The sequence below is a fragment of the Coregonus lavaretus genome (assembly GCF_964263955.1).
Source record: "Coregonus lavaretus genome assembly, chromosome: 18".
NCBI classification, from domain to species: domain Eukaryota; kingdom Metazoa; phylum Chordata; class Actinopteri; order Salmoniformes; family Salmonidae; genus Coregonus; species Coregonus lavaretus.
This window is the reverse complement of record NC_140005.1, coordinates 14,985,736-15,008,407: the sequence shown is the minus strand read 5'-3', so window position 1 is coordinate 15,008,407 and position 22,672 is coordinate 14,985,736. Positions and strand designations below refer to the sequence as shown.

Genomic DNA, 22,672 nt, shown 5'->3' with positions numbered 1-22,672 from the left:
ATCTGAGGTGCAGTTAACTCTAATGAACTTATCCTCTGCAGCAGAGGTAACTCTGGGTCTTCCTTTCCTGTGGCGGTCCTCTTGAGAGCCAGTTTCATCATAGCGCTTGACAGTTTTTGAGACTGCACTTGAAAAAACATTCAAAGTTCTTGACATTTTCCGGATTGACTTGTCTTAGAGTAATGATGGCCTGTCGTTTCTCTTTGCTTATTTGAGCTGTTCTTGCCATAATATGGACTTGGTCTTTTACCAAATAGGGCTATCTTCTATATACCACCCCTACCTTGTCACAACACAACTGATTGTCTCCGATGCATTAAGAAGGCAAGAAATTCCACAAATTAACTTTTAACAAGGCACACATGTTAATTGAAATGCATTCCAGGTGACTACCTCATGAAGCTGGTTGAGAGAATGCCAAGAGTGTGCAAAGCTGTCATCAAGGCAAAGGGTGGCTACTTTGAATCATCTCAAATATAAAATATATTTTGATTTATTTAGCACGTTTTTGTTTACTACATGATTCCATGTGTTATTTCATAGTTTTGATGTCTTCACTATTATTCTACAATGTAGAAAATAGTAAAAATTAAGAAAAACCCTGGAATGAGTAGGTCTGTCCAAACTTTTGACTGGTACTGTATATGTAACCATACTGATGCATTTAAATATTTGTGTAACTATCTACATATTTGCTGTTGTTTGCGACATGTCTGTTTGTTCTCATATAAGCTATATTGATATGAATCATATATTTTATCGTACCTAAATTACATTTGCACTCGCACTATGAAGACTAAATGATTAAGTAACATTTTATTTGGTATGAGATTATATTTAGCCCTTTGAGGAATAATGCCTGTCCCTCTCTGTGTCTAAGGCCTGGATTTATTCCGATCCGCCTTATAGCGCGATTTGACATTTTAAAGGTAATTTCCTATTGAACCGACATATGCAGCGTTTACCGTGAATGCGGTCTCTGCGAAAGTGGGAACATTGCCTTTAAAAGTTGTATAGTGGTGATCAGATTGAATCTAGGCCTAAGCTACATCTCTTCTCTGGTTATGTTTACACTTTCACCCCATCCAGATACTAAAGAAAATAAATAGATCTATTTATGTCGCACGTTATAACATTTTGTATAACACGTATGTACAAACGCATTATTATGTTGCTATATATAGTATGTATCAGTGCTTACTGGCCTATGGTATAGTACTAGCCTAATATTCACCTGTTGGCACTGAATTGCTGTTGTGTCTTCGAGCTGACTAGAAAGGATGAAGTCTGAAGACGGACACTGGACCTATTTATAACCCTATAGTTCAGTTTGGGTTTAGCTGGAAAGTAGTATTCACACAAACCTGGTAACGTAAACCTGGTATAATAGGGTTGCAGGGCATGTAGGCTTTTGATCCATCCCAGCAATAACAAACCTGATTCAACTAATCATTGACTCATAGGGCTAGATTCAATCAGTTCTGCCTTAACCCGCGATAACGGCATGGCAGTTTCATAGTTTTTATTTAGGCGATGTTGGAGGTGTAACTGCGTTGGAGCTGTCAAATTAGCAAATGGTGCATTAGTAATAATCCCATGCAGCCTAGTCATTTAGCAGTGCTCTTATCCAGAGCGATTTACAGTAGTGAGTGTATACATTTTCATACTTTTTTTCGTACTGGTCCTCCATGGGAATCGAACCCACAACCCTGGCATTGCAAGTGCCATGCTCTACCAACTGAGCTATATGGGAATGTGTGGTGTAACAAACACCTCCGTTAGTCTGACATAAATCCTTATTTCGTAATATGATTTTCAATTTGAGCGTCATTATTTCTATATAGCCTACACTTTCTCCTTCTGAACTTCTAACACGAGTGGGACGGGTTTGACGGGCTTCATGAAAATGACCACACAAGCAGCTACTCACCGATTTGACAGCTCTTAGCAGTTATACCTACGACACCACCAAAACAACAGCTATGCCGGTGTCCACTATTGCCAGTTAATGCTTGATCTGAATGAATCTAGGCCATAAGTCTTTGGACATAGTCTCTGTCATGTGATCAACATGTCTGTTATATTTCAGTGGGTAACGCAGGGAGGGAGCACCAGGTTGGTGTGGTTACTCTTGTCAAAGTGTGTGTGTGTGGCCCAGACGGTGCCTTGAACACACTTGGAAGCAGTGCTGGCTGCATAACCTTCCCTTTTAGAGAAGTTAGCAACTTTGTTGTCTGAAAATGGCGTTTGATAGCTGTGTGATTTATGAGTGTAATAAAGTGATGTTGCTGCATCTGAATGTGTGAGCTGCCAAGGGCCATACTGTCTGCTACAATCACTATTCTTTACTTTGACAATAGCTGTGAATGTGTCTGAACGTGCTACTATGCCCTTGAGTTGGGGCACAGTCGTAACTGCCAGTTTGGTGTGTCCCTTAAAGGGACATAAAAACAAAATTGACAGCTACACAGCTCGCTGAAATACCATCCTCTTAGGCCTGTGTGTGTATATGTGTGCATGCGTGTATGTGATGTGAATTGGTTGACATGGAGGACCTAAAACTAGTTGAATGGCAGGCCTTAGTTTTGCAGCTCCAGTTCTACTGCTTGGTAGAGGGGTTTGGGTGGCCAGGTTGAGGTACTACAATGTGACTCCACTAGAGGGATCTGTGGATGTGTGTAAACTCAAGGTTCAGACAACGCTAGGTACGATGATAAATGTATGCCTATCTGTCACCTACTACATATGATGTCTAAACTTCATACAGTTTAGTGTGGTTTTAATATTGGTTACTCCACAAAATGCTGTTGTTGACAACAGCATTATGTTTATCTGTTGGTAATGATGACATTTTCATACGGCTTTTGTCAGTGTAATGTCTCGATGTACCACCCGTCATAGTAATTGTTACCCTGCGTTGAGATGAAATAGGTGTGTGTGTTCTGTAACTATTAACTGCTGCTTCTGTCCTTCATGACGTTTCCTGTCTGTACTGATGGAGTAAAACACAATAACCCAGTATATCAACTGTCTGTCCTTCCTCCAACACCAACCACAACTGGGACAACTGTGTCATATCGCACTTTTTTTCACGCCTCACTCCAATCTTTTTGATTTCCACACATTTAATTTTGATGTTGTGAGTGAGGCTATTTTAAAGGCCAGGATTTAATCCGATCGCGGATTTTTGGACAATGCGCCATTTAAAGGTAATTTCTAATGTGGTCTCCGCGAACGCAGGAACATTGCCTTTAAAGCGTGCATTGCCGACAAAAGCGCCATGGGATGGAATTCTGGCCAAAGTGTGTGCATGTACCACCCCCTGGTCTTTAATACCACCAACAACAGCAGCATTTACTCTTAAGTCACATCACAATATTTATTTCTCAAATACATTATTAATCGGAGACATTCAAAAAAACGAATTCAATAGAATATGACGTGTCTTATCATGAAAAAGTAAAAAAGCATTCTAGTACCTAGAATTTTGATGAACCCAGCGCTCTACACAAAGCTGCACAAGAAGTGTGAACTAGTTTTATTCAACTGGCCCTTGTCTATGTTCTAACCAGGCCAGGGGCAGAGTGGGAGAGAGATCTAAACCAGGACACTAGAGTGGCCTGTCTCTCTTCAGCTATGTCGCTACACAGATCATCCAACTGTACAGCCAACCATGTGCCATCTCGTTAGTGCAGGGTTTCACAAACTCTGTCCTGGGGCCCCCTCTGGGTGCACGTGTTGGGCTCCAGGACCGAGTTTGGGAAACCTTGCTCTGGAGGATGTCTACTCAAACCAACTATTGTCTGGTCTAAGGATTGTCGTAGTTGTCTGGACTAAACAGCTGACTCAAGACTAAGTTGAAGATGGAGATATGTAACACAGTAATAAGACATTATGAACATAGGCCAGATCACATACGAACAAAACAATCCACTATATATAATACTCTTTACATTAATAAATTAATACTGCCAGTGTAAAAAACCAAAACGACGACAACATTATTTACAGTGCGTACCAAGAAAACTTGCTGAAAATCTCTATGATACACTATATATACAAAAGTATGTGGACAACCCTTCATATTAGTGGATTTGGCTATTTCAGCCACACCCGTTGCTGACAGGTGTATAAAATCAAGCAGCCAGCCATGCAATCTCCATAGACAACCATTTGCAGTAGAATGGCCTTACTGAAGAGCTCAGTGACTTTCAACATGGCACCGTCATAGGATGCCACCTTTCCAACAAGTCAGTTCGTAAAATGTCTGCCCTACTAGAGTTTCCCCGGTCAACTGTAAGTGCTGTTATTGTGAAGTGGAAACGTCTAGGATCAACAACGGCTCAACCGCAAAGTGGTAGGCCACACAAGCTCAGAGAACGGGACCGCCGAGTGCTGGAGCGCGTAGCGTGTAAAAATCGTCTGTCCTCAGTTGCAACACTCACTACAGAGTTCCAAACTGCCTCTGGAAGCAACGTCAGCACAAGAACTGTTCGTTGGGAGTTTCATGAAATGGGCTTCCATGGCCAAGCAGCCGCACACAAGCCTAAGATCACCATGCGCAATGCCAATAGTCGGCTGGAGTGGTGTAAAGCTCACCGCCATTGGACTCTGGAGCAGTGGAAACGCGTTCTCTGGAGTGATGAATCAAGCTTCACCATCTGGCAGTCTGACGGACAAATCTGGGTTTGGCAGATGCCAGGAGAACGCTACCTGCCCGAATGCCAGTGCCAACTGTAAAGTTTGGTGGAGGAGGAATAATGGTCTGGGGCTGTTTTTTATGGTTCCAGTGAAGGGAAATCTTAACGCTACAGCATACAATGACATACTAGACGATTCTGTGCTTCCAACTTTGTCGCAACAGTTTGGGAAGGCCCTTTCCTGTTTCAGCATGACAATGCCCCCGTGCACAAAGCGAGGTCCATACAGAAATGGGTTGTCGATCGGTGTGGAAGAACTTAACTGGCCTGCACAGAGCCCTGACCTCAACCCCATCGAACACCTTTGGAATGAATTGGAATGCCGACTGCGATCCAGGCCTAATCGCCCAACATAAGTGCCCGACCTCACTAATGCTTTTGTGGCTGAATGGAAGCAAGTTCCAACATCTAGTGGAAAGCCTTCCCAGAAGAGTGGACGAGCAGGTGTCCACATACTTTTGGTCATGTAGTGTAGTTTGAAACACAATGTTAGGTGTCCAAGCACCACACAGCACTATGCTTAACCTCAAGAAAAATATTACTAAAACATTGATCAACCAAACACTGTCAGATTATACATTTGTGGATATATTTAAGACACAAAAATAGTTGGCTTTTACACTGATTATAAAAATGGTCTTGTCACAAATACCATGTAAAAATTTCCTTGATGCTAGGTCTACTAGGCACAGTTACCACACACTTACAGTAGGTTAACTGTTAGATTGAAATGAAAGAGGTGAGAGGCATTGCTTTGAGTTCCACACAAATGTTTAGCTGTTTCCAGGTTATGACAGTTGGCATAAAGTAATAATGACAAGTATTTACATTTTAGAAAGCCTGGGATTCTTTCAGTTCTGAATCCAGGATTCCTAACTTGAGATCAGGGTTTCCTGGTTTCAGTTTGAAGTCCATGGTTTGTGTTCATGTTTTGATGGGGGTTAGTATGTTGAGGTCTGGGTTTTCAGTTCGGTTGTAGTATGTCGAGATCCCAGATGTTGGTGGTTGTAGTGTGTGTGTGGGTACCCCATCTAGAGGTGTGTGTCTGTGAACATGGTGTGTTCCTTCCTCACAGAGCTGAAGGCTTTGATGGCTTCAACAAACTCATCATCCTCCACATACTGCAACAGAAACAACATCATGGTCAGAGATCATATAATGGAACACAATCTGAGATCATCAGTGGGATTTAAGCATTATATTGTAGGACCTTCTACTCCTCCCACCTCCTCCCCCCTCACCAGTCCAGAGTCGTGTCCCCCCGCCCCCCCTCTCACCAGTCCAGAGTCGTGTCCCACCTCCTCCCCCCTCACCAGTCCAGAGTCGTGTCCTCCCTCCTCCCCCTCTCACCAGTCCAGAGTCGTGTCCTCCCTCCTCCCCCTCTCACCAGTCCAGAGTCGTTTCCTCCCTCCTCCCCATCTCACCAGTCCAGAGTCGTGTCCTCCCTCCTCCCCATCTCACCAGTCCAGAGTCGTTTCCTCCCTCCTCCCCATCTCACCAGTCCAGAGTCGTGTCCTCCCTCCTCCCCCTCTCACCAGTCCAGAGTCGTGTCCTCCCTCCTCCCCATCTCACCAGTCCAGAGTCGTGTCCTCCATCCTCCCCATCTCACCAGTCCAGAGTCGTTTCCTCCCTCCTCCCCATCTCCCCAGTCCAGAGTCGTTTCCTCCCTCCTCCCCATCTCCCCAGTCCAGAGTCGTGTCCTCCCTCCTCCCAAGTCCAGAGTCGTGTCCTCCCTCCTCCCAAGTCCAGAGTCGTGTCCTCCCTCCTCCCAAGTCCAGAGTCGTGTCCCCCCTCCTCCCCATCTCACCAGTCCAGAGTCGTGTCCTCCCTCCTCCCCATCTCACCAGTCCAGAGTCGTGTCCTCCCTCCTCCCCATCTCACCAGTCCAGAGTCGTGTCCTCCCTCCTCCCCATCTCACCAGTCCAGAGTCGTGTCCTCCCTCCTCCCCATCTCACCAGTCCAGAGTCGTTTCCTCCCTCCTCCCCATCTCCCCAGTCCAGAGTTGTGTCCTCCCTCCTCCCAAGTCCAGAGTCGTGTCCTCCCTCCTCCCCATCTCACCAGTCCAGGGTCGTGTCCTCCCTCCTCCCCCTCTCCCCAGTCCAGAGTCGTGTCCTCCCTCCTCACCAGTCCAGAGTCTTGTCCTCCCTCCTCCCCATCTCCCCAGTCCAGAGTCGTTTCCTCCCTCCTCCCCATCTCCCCAGTCCAGAGTCGTGTCCTCCCTCCTCCAAAGTCCAGAGTCGTGTCCTCCCTCCTCCCCATCTCACCAGTCCAGAGTCGTGTCCTCCCTCCTCCCCATCTCACCAGTCCAGAGTCGTTTCCTCCCTCCTCCCCATCTCCCCAGTCCAGAGTCGTGTCCTCCCTCCTCCCAAGTCCAGAGTCGTGTCCTCCCTCCTCCCCATCTCACCAGTCCAGAGTCGTGTCCTCCCTCCTCCCCATCTCACCAGTCCAGAGTCGTTTCCTCCCTCCTCCCCATCTCCCCAGTCCAGAGTCGTGTCCTCCCTCCTCCCAAGTCCAGAGTCGTGTCCTCCCTCCTCCCCATCTCACCAGTCCAGAGTCGTGTCCTCCCTCCTCCCCCTCTCACCAGTCCAGAGTCGTGTCCTCCCTCCTCCCAAGTCCAGAGTCGTTTCCTCCCTCCTCCCCATCTCACCAGTCCAGAGTCGTGTCCTCCCTCCTCCCCATCTCACCAGTCCAGAGTCGTGTCCTCCCTCCTCCCCATCTCACCAGTCCAGAGTCGTGTCCTCCCTCCTCCCCATCTCACCAGTCCAGGGTCGTGTCTTCCCTCCTCCCCCTCTCCCCAGTCCAGAGTCGTGTCCTCCCTCCTCACCAGTCCAGAGTCTTGTCCTCCCTCCCCCATCAGAGACTTCCTGTCCTGTTCGATCAGCTGACTGACGCTGCGGTGCAGAGAGTTCTGGGAGTAGGCGTGGCTGAGCTGTGATTGGCTGGGCACGCGGAGGACAGACATGGGGCTGAATCGAGAGCCGCCACCCACAATCTTACTGTCCGTCAGGCCCTGGGGGGTGATGGGTAACAGGAAGTAGAGGTGGATCATACATCCATATACCGACCTTCATAAGCACAATCATCAGCCACACACCAATACAATGGAAGTATCCCACATACTGAAACATTAACCCACCCACCAGTAGAATAGAAGTATCCCACGTACTAAAACAGTATGCCACACACCAAGAGTAACACGACCCACATGTCCACATTAAATGGTCATTTAACCATTAAAGCGTAAATTCTAAACAGAAGGACATAGGCCAGGCACAGCTGAATCAAGAATCACCCAAATCATCTCACCCTCCAGGAGAAATCAGTGACACCAGTTGATTGTAAACTACAGCAGACGTGTTAGTCTGAGACTCAAATTATGCATGCTTCCATTTGGGGTTATAAGGTGGTACATGCACACTCTCTCAACCTGCCAAGTGTGTAAGAGTTAGTGGGATGCATGCACACTCCCTTTCCCCCTTAACCCGTCCATAAGGTTGTATATAGCAGGGTGCATGCAGACACTCTGTCCCCTCCTACCTCATAGTTCATAGTGTAGCTCTTTAGAGTCACGTTGCTGTCCTCTAGACAGTCTGTTACCGTATCAAACTGCTGGGACAGAGGCATTGTGTGACACATCAGCTGTGTGTGTGTGAGAGTTTGCAGTGTGTGTTAACTTTATAGGAGGACACATACATATGGGTCATAAGGGTGTTGATGCACACATGTGTTATTATGTAGAAAAGGGATAATCAACGAGATTCAGCCGCGGGGCGATTATTTCTTCAGCGGATGATCAGGGAGCCGGGAACCTAATTACAAATAACTGCAAATTGACCGCAAGAAGCCCAAACAGATATAATATTTGACTAAAACATAATAATTTCAAACCTTGCTTACATTTGTATATGATCACACATATCTCTCTATTATGCGTGGGAATACTTTGTAACAGATTTCCAAAATGAAAATCACTTGGAGCTGATTGGCTGGTGTTTTTCGTCTTTTATGTCCAACAATAAATAATAATAAAAAAATATATATAATATTTTGGTAACACTTTACTTGACACCCAGCGTCATAACAGCTGAAATAACTTGTCATAACCTGTTATAATATGGTCATGACACTGTCATCACACATATATTTAGACCTGTTGTGACATATATTGCGTTATTTTATGGCTGGTTATGACACCTACATAAGAGTGTAAAAACCCACAAAAACTACCACAGTAGTTATTTTATGGCTGGTTATGACACTTACAAAACCTACCACACAAGGCAAAACATTCCATTACATCATAGCCCACATGTCAACAGTATGTTTGTAAAATATTTTGACCATATTAAATTAGCATTGTAATTGTGCACACATTGATGTCAGACATCAACCTACCCCAATGCTCTGTTGTTGATGACTGGGATGAATGCAGGAGCAGATTTCAGGAGCATAAATGTGGGTTTTGACACTCTTATGTAGGTGTCATAACCAGCCATAAAATAACACAATATATGTCACAACAGGTCTAAATATATGGGCCATGACAGTGTTATTACCATATTATGACAGGTTATGACAAGTTATGTCACTGTGTGTCAAGTAAAGTGTTACCCTTTTTTTTTGCTCAGAAAACTTGGGAGTGCCAAATAAAATCACCCGCGGGCCGCCAGTTGGGGAACCCTGATGTAGAAGCACACACGTGTTATAAGCATGTCGATGCATACGTGTGGACAGAGACATATACAGACAGAGAGACCGAGACAGGCTTACTGCAACAGTGGAGAGGTCAGTGAGGAGCAGAGTACTGGCGTGGTGTTTAGAACACATGCTAGAATACGGCCTCTGAGAGGGAGGAGACAAGAGGAGTGAGGAGAACAGAAAGGACGAGTAGGATAGAGAGGGCAAGTAGGAAGAATGGGAAGAAAAAGAAGAAGAAAATAATGACAGAATATAACAAGAAGGAAATGGAAATCACCTGAGGCACAGTGAATAGTCAAATGTACAATTAGTTGTCAATGTCTTTCCACACATTATTACATATACAGAAAAAGGATTCAGGCATTTCAAAACCACAAGAGGGCACCTCTGCTAGTACATAATAAATGGGATGTCATCGCCCTCTAGTGGGCAAGAGGCTGAATTTAAGTCAGTGCAACAGAAGAAAGCTCATTTCATAAAAGACTGCCTGTTCAAAAATCTTCAGTATACATTTTTTTTTTTATATACTTCATTTAAAACATATGGACAGGTATTAGCAATGACAAGATAGAGCCATTATCACATCGCTAATACTTATTCAATCCTTTAAGGTCTACACAAAGTACCTAGGGTTACGGATAGGGGGCGTTTGGAATTGGGTCTCTCTCTCACCATGTAAGCGTCTCCTCCTGCCTGGCTCCTCTTCTGCAGGGGGACGAGAGGTGGGCGTTCCCTAATGAAGGGTTCTTTCCTCAGGGCCCTCCTCAGCACCAGGCCCAGCAGCACAGCCAGGACCAGGAGACCCAGTAGGACTAGCAGTAGGATGAACCACAGCTCAGAGTAGACTGGAGCTCCCTGGGTCCCCACACCCTGCTTCCCTCCTGGGGTGGGCTCCACCGGACCTGGGGGGAGAGAGTGTGGAGGTGTGCAGCTTAGAGTAGGGATCTGATACAACAAAAACCCCACTTACAGAGGTAGAAAGGTTAGCATAGAGCAGTGGCCACCAACCTTTCTGAGTCAAGATCACTTTCAGAGTCCAAAAGCAAACCGAGATCTACCGCTCAGAATAAATACAAAAATAACATCACTTAAAAAATGTAAACCTGTGCAACATTAACCTAATAAAAACAGTTCTGTAGAAATGAGGTTTGTGTGGTAGGCTTAATACATTATCACAGCATATTGATTATATGCTTGACCTGCCAATATTGTTATTCTCAGACCATATTATATTTCAAAACTTGAGCTTTGATAACAAAATAGATCAGTTGTTGTATCACTTGCGAGGCACATCTGAGGGGACATTTAAATAATTTGCTTTTTTATTTTACTGGACTGACAATACCTGCAACTGATGGTCAATGTCAGCAGAGGGAGAGAGAGAGCAGCAGAGGGTCCGCCTCTCACGGTCCCTGCTCTCTCCTTTCCTCCGGTGAGACTGACCACCAGAGAAAGGGGACACCGTCTTCCACCTGATGGCCAAACTCGAGTCGCACCACATTATTTCTGCCTAATGCACAAATTCATGTTGCTCCTATGACCAGAGAAAGTGAAATATTCCTTGATATTAAAATAGACACGATGAGCTGCTAATAATAATAAAACGCAGGGCTATCGATACACTTGGCTACTCATTTATTGCAGCTGTAGCACTGGTTGAAGCACGAGTGGAAGTAGGGAGAAGCACAGTGATTTGAGCTATCCGATTGGCCAGCGCAGTAGGTGCGCTTGATTTAGTCGCCCGAGTGGCGCAGTGGTCTAAGGCACTGCATTGCAGTGCTAGCTGTGCCACTAGAGATCCTGGTTCGAATCCAGGCTCTGTCGTAGCCGGCCGTCACCGGGAGACCCATGGGGTGGCGCGCAATTGGCCCAGCGTCGTCCAGGGTAGGGGAGGGAATGGCCGGCAGGGATGTAGCTCAGTTGATAGAGCATGGCGTTTGCAACGCCAGGGTTGTGGGTTCGATTCCCACAGGGGGTAGGAAAATAAATAAATAATGTAAGTCGCTCTGGATAAGAGCATCTGCTAAATGACTAAAATGTAAATGTAAATTTAGCTCTCCTGGTCCGCTGGGTAGGCGGAGTTTGTCCTTTCAGACAAATTAAATGGTTCAAAATGGGAACACTTTGCCTACCAGGCGCACTTGAATCAACTGCACCTACCACCAACAGTGCAAGGCGAATACAAATAATAATAATAGGAACGCAAAGCTTTATCGTTGGCTTTTCTACAGAAATGTTTGGTGATCGACTTGGAATGCCTTGGAGAACGACCGGTTGGTGAATACTGGCATAGAGTTGGTGTGTGTGTGTGTGCTGTCTCACCCATGCCTGTAGCAGGACTGTATCTGATGATAGGGGTGCTAGCACTGCCAATGTCTGTAGTACAGGTCACCTGGAGGGAGAGGGCTGAGGGAGGGAGGGAGGGAGGGAGGGAGGGGGGGGGGAGGGAAGGAGGAGAGCGAGAGAGAGAAATAGATAGTTGTAGATGTGTAAGAGTAGTAGAGTAGTGCCATAAAAAACACTCATCTTCAGAACGAATCAGATGGAGAGATATTGCTCATAGAGGGACTCGGCATCTGTGAGGTGTGTGTGTGAGGTGTGTGTGTTGTCTCACTCTTCTCTGAGGTGCGAGGTATATAGAGGTAGCTGTGGAAGCCAATGTAGACTCTCAGGTTGTTGTCTGTCAGTGAGTAGTCTCTCAGAGGACCGTTCAGAGAGAAAGAGGCACTCCAGTCCAGCCACACCATAGTCAGGTTACTGTACACCTCAAATGGAGAGATATACTGAGGAGCTGGAGGAGAGAGGGGGAGAGAAAGAGGCAGAGAAGGGGGTGAGAGAGAGAGGGAGAGAGAGTTAGTGTAGTAACAGTAGTCCAGTTGGAGGCGGTACTACCCATGTTGTTATAACAGGGCTAGAGGTCAGGGGTTAGAGGTTAGAGGTCAGGGTTAGATGTCTTACCCTCAGTTAGTGTAGTAACAGTAGTCCAGTTGGAGGCGGTACTACCCATGTTGTTATAACAAGCAGCTCTGAGCTGGTAGCTGGAGTAGGGCTGCAGACCTGTCACGTTGTAATTCCTGCCCCGCCCAAAGAACCGCGTTTCTATTGGTCCCTCCACACAGAGGGGCGGGACTGGCTGGGGAGGCTGGGGGCAGGAGGAACGAACGTGCAGCTCACAACTAGAGAGAGAGATAGAGAGAGAAGGGACAAGAGCAGAGTGAAAGAGGAAGCAGAGGCATTAATATATATATATATGTTTGTGTTTGTGTTTCTCTCTCTTTCTCTCTACCTCTCTATGAGTCCGTTGGGGGCGAGCGGTTCGTCCCACTCCACCTGTGCTGAGCGTGATGTCAGAGCCACTGGGCGAGGGGACGGCTGGTGTGCTGGGGGGGAGGCCTGGGTGCGCAGCTCACTCACAGGGCTCTGGCTGCAGCACTGGTGGCAAGTACATGCCTCTACTCCTACCCAGTACTGAGTGTATGGACTCAGACCATGGAGGGTCTGCTGACGAGATGTCCCCTCTGACAACTGTGAGAGAGAGAGAGAGAGAATGAGTCACAGAAAAGTGAAGTTATCTCTTCGGTGTGTGCTTGTGTATGTGTTTGTTTGTGTGTGTGCGTGTTACTAGTGTGTGCACTTGTTACAAGTGAGTGTGTGTCTCAATAGTGTTTGTTACCAGAGTATGTGTGTGTATTACCAGATTGTGTGTGTGTGTTACCAGTGTGTGTGTAGCGTTGGGGCCCTGTGAGAACACCCTGTAGAGGCTGACGATGCCGTTGGGCCTGGTGGGGGGGCGAATGTCAACAACAGCCGAGGTTGCTAAGATACGCAGGAAGGTTGGCGGGCCAACACCCTCAGGAGGAGCGGGACCTGTTCTCCCATTGGCCCACTGGCTTCCTGAACGACCAACAGAATTCACCGCCCAAACCTGTCAATCAAAAAAAAAACATCACTTTAGGATTATGTTATGTTTATGACAAGTATGTTATCTTTGCCAGTGGTCACCAACCCAGCAGGCTTTTGTTCCAGCACTAACACACTAAACACTTGTACTAACACAATTGCTAATCAGAAAAACCTGGAGAAAGTCCCCTTACTGCTCATTCATGAGGCTGTATCAGGAGTACATGACTAGGTCTAAGAGTTAGTCACCTGTCTGTGTGAGTCTACTCCCATCGCATCGCTGTCACCTGACTAAAAGAGTCCACTTCAGTCACTGTACCTCTCTGGCTGAGTGTGAGTGTGTGTGTGAGTGAGTGAGTGTGTGTGTGTGTGTGTGTGTGAGTGTGTTTGTGTGTACATCTTTAGAATGCAGTGAGAGTGATAGCTAGGGCCAGCTACAGGTGAACTGAGGAAGATGTCCACTGTCAACCCCTCACCTTCTCACTGGAGAACTGTCACACTGTGGGAGGCAGGAGGAGGAGAGAGGGAAGAGGGGCGGGGGGCTGAGATTGAGACAGCGGGCCGACAAATACAGTTATAAAGAGAGAGTGAGAGTAGGAGGTAACGAACGTAGGAAAGAGGAGAAAGAGAGCGAAATAAAAAAGTGCAGAAGTGCTTCTCTCCCTTGAACAAGCATCGCCCTTCACCAGTTTGCTGCCTCCTCCTGCTCTTAGGACCTAGAACCCTATCCCAGACCTCTCTCTCTCTCTCCTTTCTCTCTCTCCATCTATTTATCTATATCTCTCTTTCCATCTACTTCTCTCTCTCTCTCTCTCTCTCTCTCTCTCTCTCTCTCTCTCTCTCACACTCTCTCTCTCTCTCACTCTCTCTCTCAATCTCACACTCTCTCTCTCTCTCTCTCTCTCTCCACCAGGCTCATCTTGTTTCCCAGGCAGTGTTAGTGTAATTACAGGGGAACACAGCTCAGGGTCAGGCAGGTGGATATTTGCATGGGTAAGTCATTTGTAGATTGTCAGGAGCAGTGGAGGTGGCAGATGGATGCGGCGGCGGAGAGGGTTAAATTAGCCTCAATAACAGCCAATTACCCCGTGATCAATCAGGATGATAGATCTGAGACGAGATGCAGTCGGACAGAGAGGAGAGGAGCACACGCATTCAGAATCCCACACACACTGTTCCTGTGTGTCAGAATCCAAGGGGGGAGAGAGGAGAGAGGTCATCCTGTCACCTAGATGGAGAAAAGGTCAAGAGGGTGGTGGTGGGGATTGGTGTGTGTGTGTGTGACTTGGGGATGAAGTTTCTGCGACAACTTAACATACAAAACTTGACACAATGTGTTGTGGCCACTTTCTTTAGGTACAGGTAGTGTAGTCTGGTGTTGCCATACCTCCGAAGCCTGTTTCTTGACGAGGCTATCGGTAGTGTAGTCTGTCGTTGGCATTACTCCGAAGACGTCAAGAAACAGAGGCTACCGGTAGTGTATTCTGGTGTTGCCATACCTCCGAAGCCTGGTTCTCGACGAGGTTACCGGTAGTGTAGTCTGGTGTTGCCATACCTCTGAAGCCTGGTTCTCGACAAGGCTACCGGTAGTGTAACAGCTTTCACTGGTGTAGTGTGTTTTCACACTGTTTAGATATCATTAGGGTTGCAGAATTTCGGTAACTTTCCCAAAATTCCCAGGTTTTCCAGAAGGATTTCAGGATTTCCTACTTATTCCTTTATAAGGAATATTCCAAACGGGATTTCTGGAAAACCTGGGAATTTTTTGAAATTTACCAACATTTTCCAACCTTAGATACAATATCATGCTACCAGAGTTTAAATGTAGCAACTTCTCTGCCATTGTGTGTCTTCATTAGGCCATTTCTCCCTTCGTAAGGCCATTTCTCCCTTCGTAAGGCCATTTCTCCCTAGATACAGAAAGGAGATGTCTAGCATTTAGAGCTATATCTGTGTGTCCTTGTATGAGTTACAGACATTTTACGGCCTCCACACAGTGTGCATACTAAGATATCTAGTCCAGGTTATAATGTTGTTTTTTTTAAAGCCATTTGAGTGGCCATGGCAACAAAAATCTACCCAAGCTGCGTGGACTCGCTCTGCGCCCTCTGATTGGTCAGCTGAGCCGCGCCGCCACGGTCCGAGCTCTCGGATTGGCTGTCCTAGCGGTGTCATCATCGTGGAGACAAGGGTCGGAGGGTAAATTGGGTGAAAGTGGGCGTTAATTAAAGGCTGGCATAAACCTGCCAATAAAACATGACGACCTGGGCTAATTAAGCTAATTTGATCTCCCTCTGTACTGTGGTGGGACTCTGTCCTTCCTTGTGTTGCTGGGGAGAAATTACCCCTCCTACTCTGTCTCCTCTCTCATGGGATGAATGGGGATAACCCACAAACAGTGTTTGTACATAAACACTTCATATAGGCTAGTAGTCAAACACACAACATAAACTTTAGAAGCACCCCCAATCTCTCTCACTTCCGGTTAGCGTATCTCCTCATGTATACAGGGTCCCCCCCCCCAAACTCCCTTGGGGCCCTACACCCGACATTTAAAAGGTCTTTCCGATACATGTCCGTATCCGGGAGGGTGAGGTAAGCGACTAATTCGATTGGCTCGATGGTAATGACGGGTGCTCTTGTCTGCCAATGATTAATGGCTCTGTCACCCACCTGTCATCTCTCAGCCCCAACTCCCCCTGTCATAAATTACGGCTGGTAAATAAGACGGAACAATCAGGCAAACTCAATCAATTAGAGCGTGGCTCTGCCCTCGGCTAGCGTGGCTGACAGGCAGGATGCTAATGTTATTGTGCTCTAAAGGGTAGCCTGTCAATTAGCGACAACACGCAAACCACCACATTAATATGGACTAGCATTACAACATCAATCTGAGTGGGGCTGAGTGGGGTTAGGGAAGGGGGAGGGGTGTGTTAGTGTGTGTTAGCGTGTGTTAGTGTGTGTTAGTGGTGGGCTGGAACAAAAACATGCACACAATGCAGACTGTGGTTCCCCACCCCTGTGTTAGCCAGATTGTGTTAGCCAGACTGTGTACCTACCTGGTACTGGTAGTCAGTGTAGGGCAGGAGACCGGCATCACGGCACATTGAGGAAGCATTCCTACACACCAGCACGGCTGCACCCCCGCTAACCTCAGTGTTCTGACCCACTCTCCTATAGACCTCATAGTGTAGGACTCTACCATTGGGCTGGGCTGGGGGGGACCAAGAGAGCAGAAAGACGGTCTGTAGGCCCCTGGCATCTCTCTGTAGCTCCAGCAGTGGTATGGTCTGGCCAGTAGGAGGAGACTCTAGTGTCAGCACTGAGACCCAGTCACTGGAGGCACAGCCCAGCTCTGTACACGCCTCCACTCTCACCTCGTACCTGATAGACACACAGACACACAGATATACACACAGCTATAGACACAGGTCTGTCAACATACACTTAGTATCATATACAGTATGTATTATATCTCAATGTTGTCATTATTACAATATTACACATTCAATATTACACATATTTCTACCTAAATGTCATTCTGTCTTTTCCGTGCAGTGCTTTAGAAGAGAGAGAGAGAAAGGGAGGGAGGGCGAGATAGAAATGCAACAGTAGAATAGAGAGAAGGTCATCTGGGAGGAGGAGTAGAATAGAGAGAAGGTCATCTGGGAGGAGTAGAATAGCGAGAAGGTCATCTGGGAGGAGGAGTAGAATAGAGAGAAGGTCATCTGGGAGGAGGAGTAGAATAGAGAGAAGGTCATCTGGGAGGAGTAGAATAGAGAGAAGGTCATCTGGGAGGAGGAGTAGAATAGAGAGAAGGTCATCTGGGAGGAGGAGTAGAATAGCGAGAAGGTCATCTGGGAGGAGGAGTAGAATAGAGAGGAGGTCATCTGGGAGAAGGAGTAGAATAGAGAGAAGGTAATCTGGGAGGAGGAGTAGAATAGCGAGAAGGTCATCTGGGAGGAGGAGTAGAATAGAGAAAAGGTCATCTGGGAGGAGTAAAATAGAGAGAAGGTCATCTGGGAGGAGGAGTAGAATAGAGAGAAGGTCATCTGGGAGGAGTAAAATAGAGAGAAGGTCATCTGGGAGGAGGAGTAGAATAGAGAGAAGGTCATCTGGGAGGAGGAGTAGAATAGAGAGAAGGTCATCTGGGAGGAGGAGTAGAATAGAGAGAAGGTCATCTGGGAGGAGGAGTAGAATAGAGAGAAGGTCATCTGGGAGGAGGAGTAGAATAGAGAGAAGGTCATCTGGGAGGAGGAGTAGAATAGAGAGAAGGTAATCTGGGAGGAGGAGTAGATGATAAAGATGATGAGCTTTTATTATCTGGGTCTTATCAGTATTTCACCTTACACACACACACACACACAGGAACACACCCTCACACACACACACAGGAACACACACACACAGGAACACACATACACCCCCACACAGACAGGAATACACCACCCCACACGTACATACAGGATCATGGAGACATGACCACTGCCTCAAGGTTGACTCTCTCCATCTCTCTCCCTCTCTCCCTCCCTAGCTCCCTCCCTCTCTCCATCTCTCTCCCTCTCCCCATCTCTCTCCCTCTCTCTCAATCTCTCCCTCTCTCTATCTCTCTCCGTCCCCTAGTTCCCTCCCTCCCTCCCTCCCTCCCTCCATCTCTATCCATCTCTCTCTGGATGCTGTCCCTTTGACTTATTTGGGTCCCTCTCTATTGTCTGTCTCTATCACTCTATTTCTCTCTCTCCTTCCCTCTTTTCTCCATAACTTTCTTTATATTTATCGCTCTCCTTCATTTACTCATTCACTTCTCTCTCTCTCTGTTACTCTCTCTTTCTCTTGATTTTGCTTTGTCTGTACAGTCGCTAAATAGTGTCAATAAAGGGTTCCTAAAAATAAAACATCTCTGTCGCTCTCTACCCCCCCCACACACATACACACACACACACACACTCTCTGTACCTGTGGCTAGAGGTTAGAGGTAAGGGGTTAGTTAGTGACTGACCTGTGGTAGGATGTGAGCTCCTTCAGTATGATGGAGCGTCTGGAGAAGGCGCTGTGTTCTGGGTCATACAGGAAGCTGTATGTTGAGGGCAGGGTCGGGTCTCTCTGGTATACCGTGTAGCTGACGATCACCCCGTTAGGTCTCGCTGGGGGCTCCCAGTCCACCCTCACCTTCACAACATTACACATCTCATATACCATTGACAATAGTATTAACAATGTGAGTAGAAGTGGCAGAATTGAAACTACAGTAGGACCTCAGACACATGAACATGTATTAGGAATGGAGGTCTTTCGGAAATATTTGTCACTTTGAAATGTGCAGAAAAAAATATGATTAGCGTATTTACATGTATTCTCAAACTATTTAAACAGACGTGTTTTGTACAACTCCCACTCCTCTTACTGACCTGCCGTGGCCCCAGAGGCTGCAGTGTGGGAGGCCCAACACCAGAGGGAGCGGACGGGTGAGTCCTGGCCTTGGCCACAGAGCTGGTCACTGCTCCCCGACTGTTGTTAGCCGTTACGCTGTAGCCATACTCCACGCTCGGCAACAGCGTGAAGTCATGGTAACGCGTTTCCCTGCCGACGTAGATGACCTGGCCGTCCCGGTGGAGCTCGTAACCGGTGACGACACCGTTGGGGTGTTTCGGTGCGCCCCATGTGATTTCGAGAGACTCTGGGCCGGTGACTTTGAGGGAGGGGGGATTTAGACCACGAGGAGGGGCCTCAAGGGTTTGAGCCTTGATAGGGGTGCTGGGGGTACACCCCCCGTTGGTACAAGCCAATAGGACGAGGCGGTAGAGTGTATGCGGCCGCAGCTCTGACATCACCACAGACAAGCCCCTCCCACGGTAAACCTCCTTTCCGTTGGCCTCCAGCGTGTACTGCGTCACCTCCCCGTTCTGTATTAATGGAACGGTCCAGGACACGTTGATACTATCAGCTGTGATGCTGGTTATGGTGGGAAAGTCCACTGCAGCGGGAGGAGCCTCCAGTGTCTTTACGTGTGTTTCAGGACTAGTAACACAGCCCTCAGCAGTACAGGCTGTAATAGCATATCTATAGGAGGTGAAGGCAGACAGGTCCTCGTCTGTGTAGTTGAAAACACTGGGGTCAAAACTAAAAGAGAAACTGACGTTGTCTCTCTGGATCCTATAAGAGAGAAGCACCCCGTTACTCTCCAGTGGGGGGGTCCATGACACCAGGAGCTCATAGGGGTTCCCTTTCATGTGGACAACAGAGGGGGGTGTTAGGCCATGTGGGGGGGCCTGTCTTGTTGTCACGGTAACCCAGGGGCTGTCTGCGTGTCCGGCGGGGTTGTGGACGCGGACACTGAACTGATATTGGGTCCAGGGCCGCAGCCCTGTCACAGTGTGGGAGAAACTAGAAGCCTGGGTGGAACTCTCACGGAACAGTACCTGACAGAAAAATATCCACAATGTATTCATGCAATATATCAACAGCTAATGATGATCATATAACTGAAATAGACAGGTTAAGATTGTGACAAAGGATCAAATGAACACTAATGAGTAGGACCGGGACTATACCAGTATCGCAATATTTCCATGGCAAAAATGAAAACACGAAGCAGACGAAACTCTTTGGTCCATTAGAAACCTGCTGTGTGTAAAATATTGTGTGCTATAGCTTGGAAAATAAATTTATATGACTCTGGATGACAACATAATGATTTGTTTCCAACATTAGGCCTGTTCTCATTAAGAAGTTAAATCCGCTTTGTGTTTTTTTCCTTGCCACGTTACTAAAGAGTATTGTGATACTGGTATCATCCCAGCCCTACTGTTGACTAGTCATTAGAACGTTCAAAAGTCGACTCACAAAATATCAGTGATACAGTCCTATCTGCTGCTGTGAAACATTTACTGTCAATTCTCGGGGCCACCCATACGTAAAATGTATGCACACATGACTGTAAGTCGCTTTGGATAAAAGCGTCTGCTAAATGGCATATTATTATTGTATTATACTAAATCCCTTTTTCTTATATGTAGTACACTGTCTTTTTCTGTTTAAGGTAGAAGTATTACCAAAGAGCAGCAAAGATAATGAGGATACACACCTTGGCAGTTGTTTCCTCGTTGTTCCCCCTTCTCCCCTCATCCAGACAACGCCCCAGCAGGAAGTACTCTCTTATTGGTCCGTTGGGATAAGTGGGCAGGCTCCAGGTGAGTTCTACGCTGTGTGGGCCAATAGCGCTGGGTATGGGGGCGGGCTGAGCGCCCGGGGGGGCTGCTGCCGTGGTAACAGACTGAGGGGGGGTACGGGTACAGCCTGCGGAGGTACAGGCCTCTAGAACCAGAGAGTAGAGGGAGAAGGGTTCTAATCGACGGAACAGGAACTGGCGAGACAGACCACTGAACTCCAGGTTCCCCTCACTGTAGATGTTATAACTCTGGAGGAGAGAGAGAGAGCGAGAAAAAGAGATGGGGAGTTCAGAGTGTGTGAGTGTGTGTACTGTGATGACCCCTTTGATATTTGTCTGTGTGTGTATGTCTGTGTGTGTGTGTGTGTGTGTGTGTGTGTGTGTGTGTGTGTGTGTGTGTGTGTGTGTGTGTGTGTGTGTGTGTGTGTGTGTACTGTGATGACCCCTTTGATATTTGTCTGTGTGTGTGTGTCTGTCTGTGTGTGTGTGTCTGTGTGTGTGTGTCTGTCTGTGTGTGTGTGTCTGTGTGTGTGTGTCTGTCTGTGTGTGTGTGTCTGTGTGTGTGTGTCTGTCTGTGTGTGTGTGTCTGTGTGTGTGTGTGTCTGTCTGTGTGTGTGTGTGTGTACCGTGATAACCCCGTTGGGTGTATGAGGCGTGTCCCAGGTTAACAGAAGGGCCCGGCCCTGCTCTCTCTGCTCCAGACTGAAGTTAGCCAGGCCAGCAGGCGATGCCTCCAGGGTCCTAATGCTGACCCAGGGACTGGATACACTGCCTGCCCCGTTCACTGCCTCCACACGCACACTGTACACACTGAACGCCTCCAAGCCATACACACTGGCCTGGAGAGTACTGCCCTGTGGGGGGCAGAAAAGAGGGGGAGGGAGAGAGTGGGGAAGAGAGAGGGGGGAGGGGGAGAAAGAGGGGTAGAGAGGGAGAGACCAAGAGAGCGAGAGGGAGAGAGAGAGAGGGAGATGGAGATGGAGAGAGAGAGATAGAGAGAGAGTGAGTCATATGCATGTACACAGACAAACACATGGACAGATTTCACTCCAAAAACCAACCCATGAGATCTTTACAAAGAGCAGAATTCAGAGGGAATTATACCAGAAACCAGACAATAGAAACCTAACATGCTTATGGATTTGACACGGGGGGCTGACATCAACACGCACGCTAGGCTACATCCTGAACTAACTGCACACTCAAGTGACCAGCCGAGAGGGAGAGACAGACATGTAGAAAGACACACACAGGTCCCTAGGGGAGTGTTAGCTACAAAGCCCCTGAATACAGCCCTGGTATCAAACTGAAGCCACAGCCTCTCCACCAATACCCCACGGCACAGAGACAACACACAGCTCACTGCCAAGTCTCAGAGCAGGCTGCAAAGCCAGGCTCCATTTTCTAATTGATTATCAACACAACTGCTTTAAAAGGCCTGTGTGTGTTATGACAGGGTACTGAGAGTGGTAAGGATGTGGAAGTGTGTGTTTGTACAATTTTAGGCTCCAGAATATGGGTGTGTGTGAGAATGTCTGTGAGAGAGCGTGTGTGTGTGTGCCAGAGGAGACTGGTGGGAGGAGCTATAGGAGGACGGGCTCATTGTAATGGCTGGAATGTAATCAATGGAATGGTACCAAACACATCAAACACATGGAAACAACATGTTTGACTCCGTTCCAATGATTCCATTCCAGCCATTACAATGAGCCTGTCCTCCTATTGCTCCTCCAAACAGCCTTCTCTGGTGTGTGTGTGTGTGTGTGCGTGTGTGTATGTATGTATTTATTTGTGTGTGTGTATGTATGTATGTATGTATGTATGTATGTATGTATGTATGTATGTATTTGTGTACCATGATGAAACCCTAGGCCCATTGCAGAACGGTGCAAAGGAATTCATGTGAACCCTTGTCTCTGCTATAAGAGGATCTGAACACCACCATCACTAACAACATAATAAAACCTCCCCCACACACATTATCAGAACCACGTCGAAACTATCATGACACAGACGATTTTCTGTTGTTTTTTCACTTGTTCTGGGTTTTTATTCACAGCCAACAGGATTAATGATCCCCCCTGTCACAAAAAGAGAGGGAAGAGAGAGAGAGCAAAAGTCAATAGTGTAATCCTTTGAAAATCACACTTCTCCGCAGTGCCAGAAAAGAAGAGAATAGCATCAGCTTACTCCCAGTTAGTACAGA

The 22,672-nt window shown here is 47.2% G+C and overlaps 1 protein-coding gene across 1 annotated transcript in view; it reads right to left on the bottom strand.

Annotated features, from left to right (window-relative positions):
- Positions 1–5,731: 5,731 nt before the first annotated feature.
- ush2a (Usher syndrome 2A (autosomal recessive, mild)) overlaps positions 5,732–22,672 on the bottom strand; it is a gene marked incomplete at both ends in the record, with an annotated part of 418,741 nt that continues 401,800 nt past the window's right edge. Inside the window, 15 exon segments of the mRNA XM_084181556.1 lie at positions 5,732–5,821; positions 7,459–7,710; positions 8,238–8,306; positions 9,471–9,542; positions 10,071–10,300; positions 11,721–11,804; positions 12,013–12,189; positions 12,357–12,574; positions 12,685–12,923; positions 13,114–13,323; positions 16,358–16,682; positions 18,298–18,467; positions 18,707–19,717; positions 20,383–20,715; positions 21,093–21,320. Of these exon segments, the coding sequence (XP_084037682.1) occupies positions 5,732–5,821; positions 7,459–7,710; positions 8,238–8,306; positions 9,471–9,542; positions 10,071–10,300; positions 11,721–11,804; positions 12,013–12,189; positions 12,357–12,574; positions 12,685–12,923; positions 13,114–13,323; positions 16,358–16,682; positions 18,298–18,467; positions 18,707–19,717; positions 20,383–20,715; positions 21,093–21,320 (3,708 nt within the window).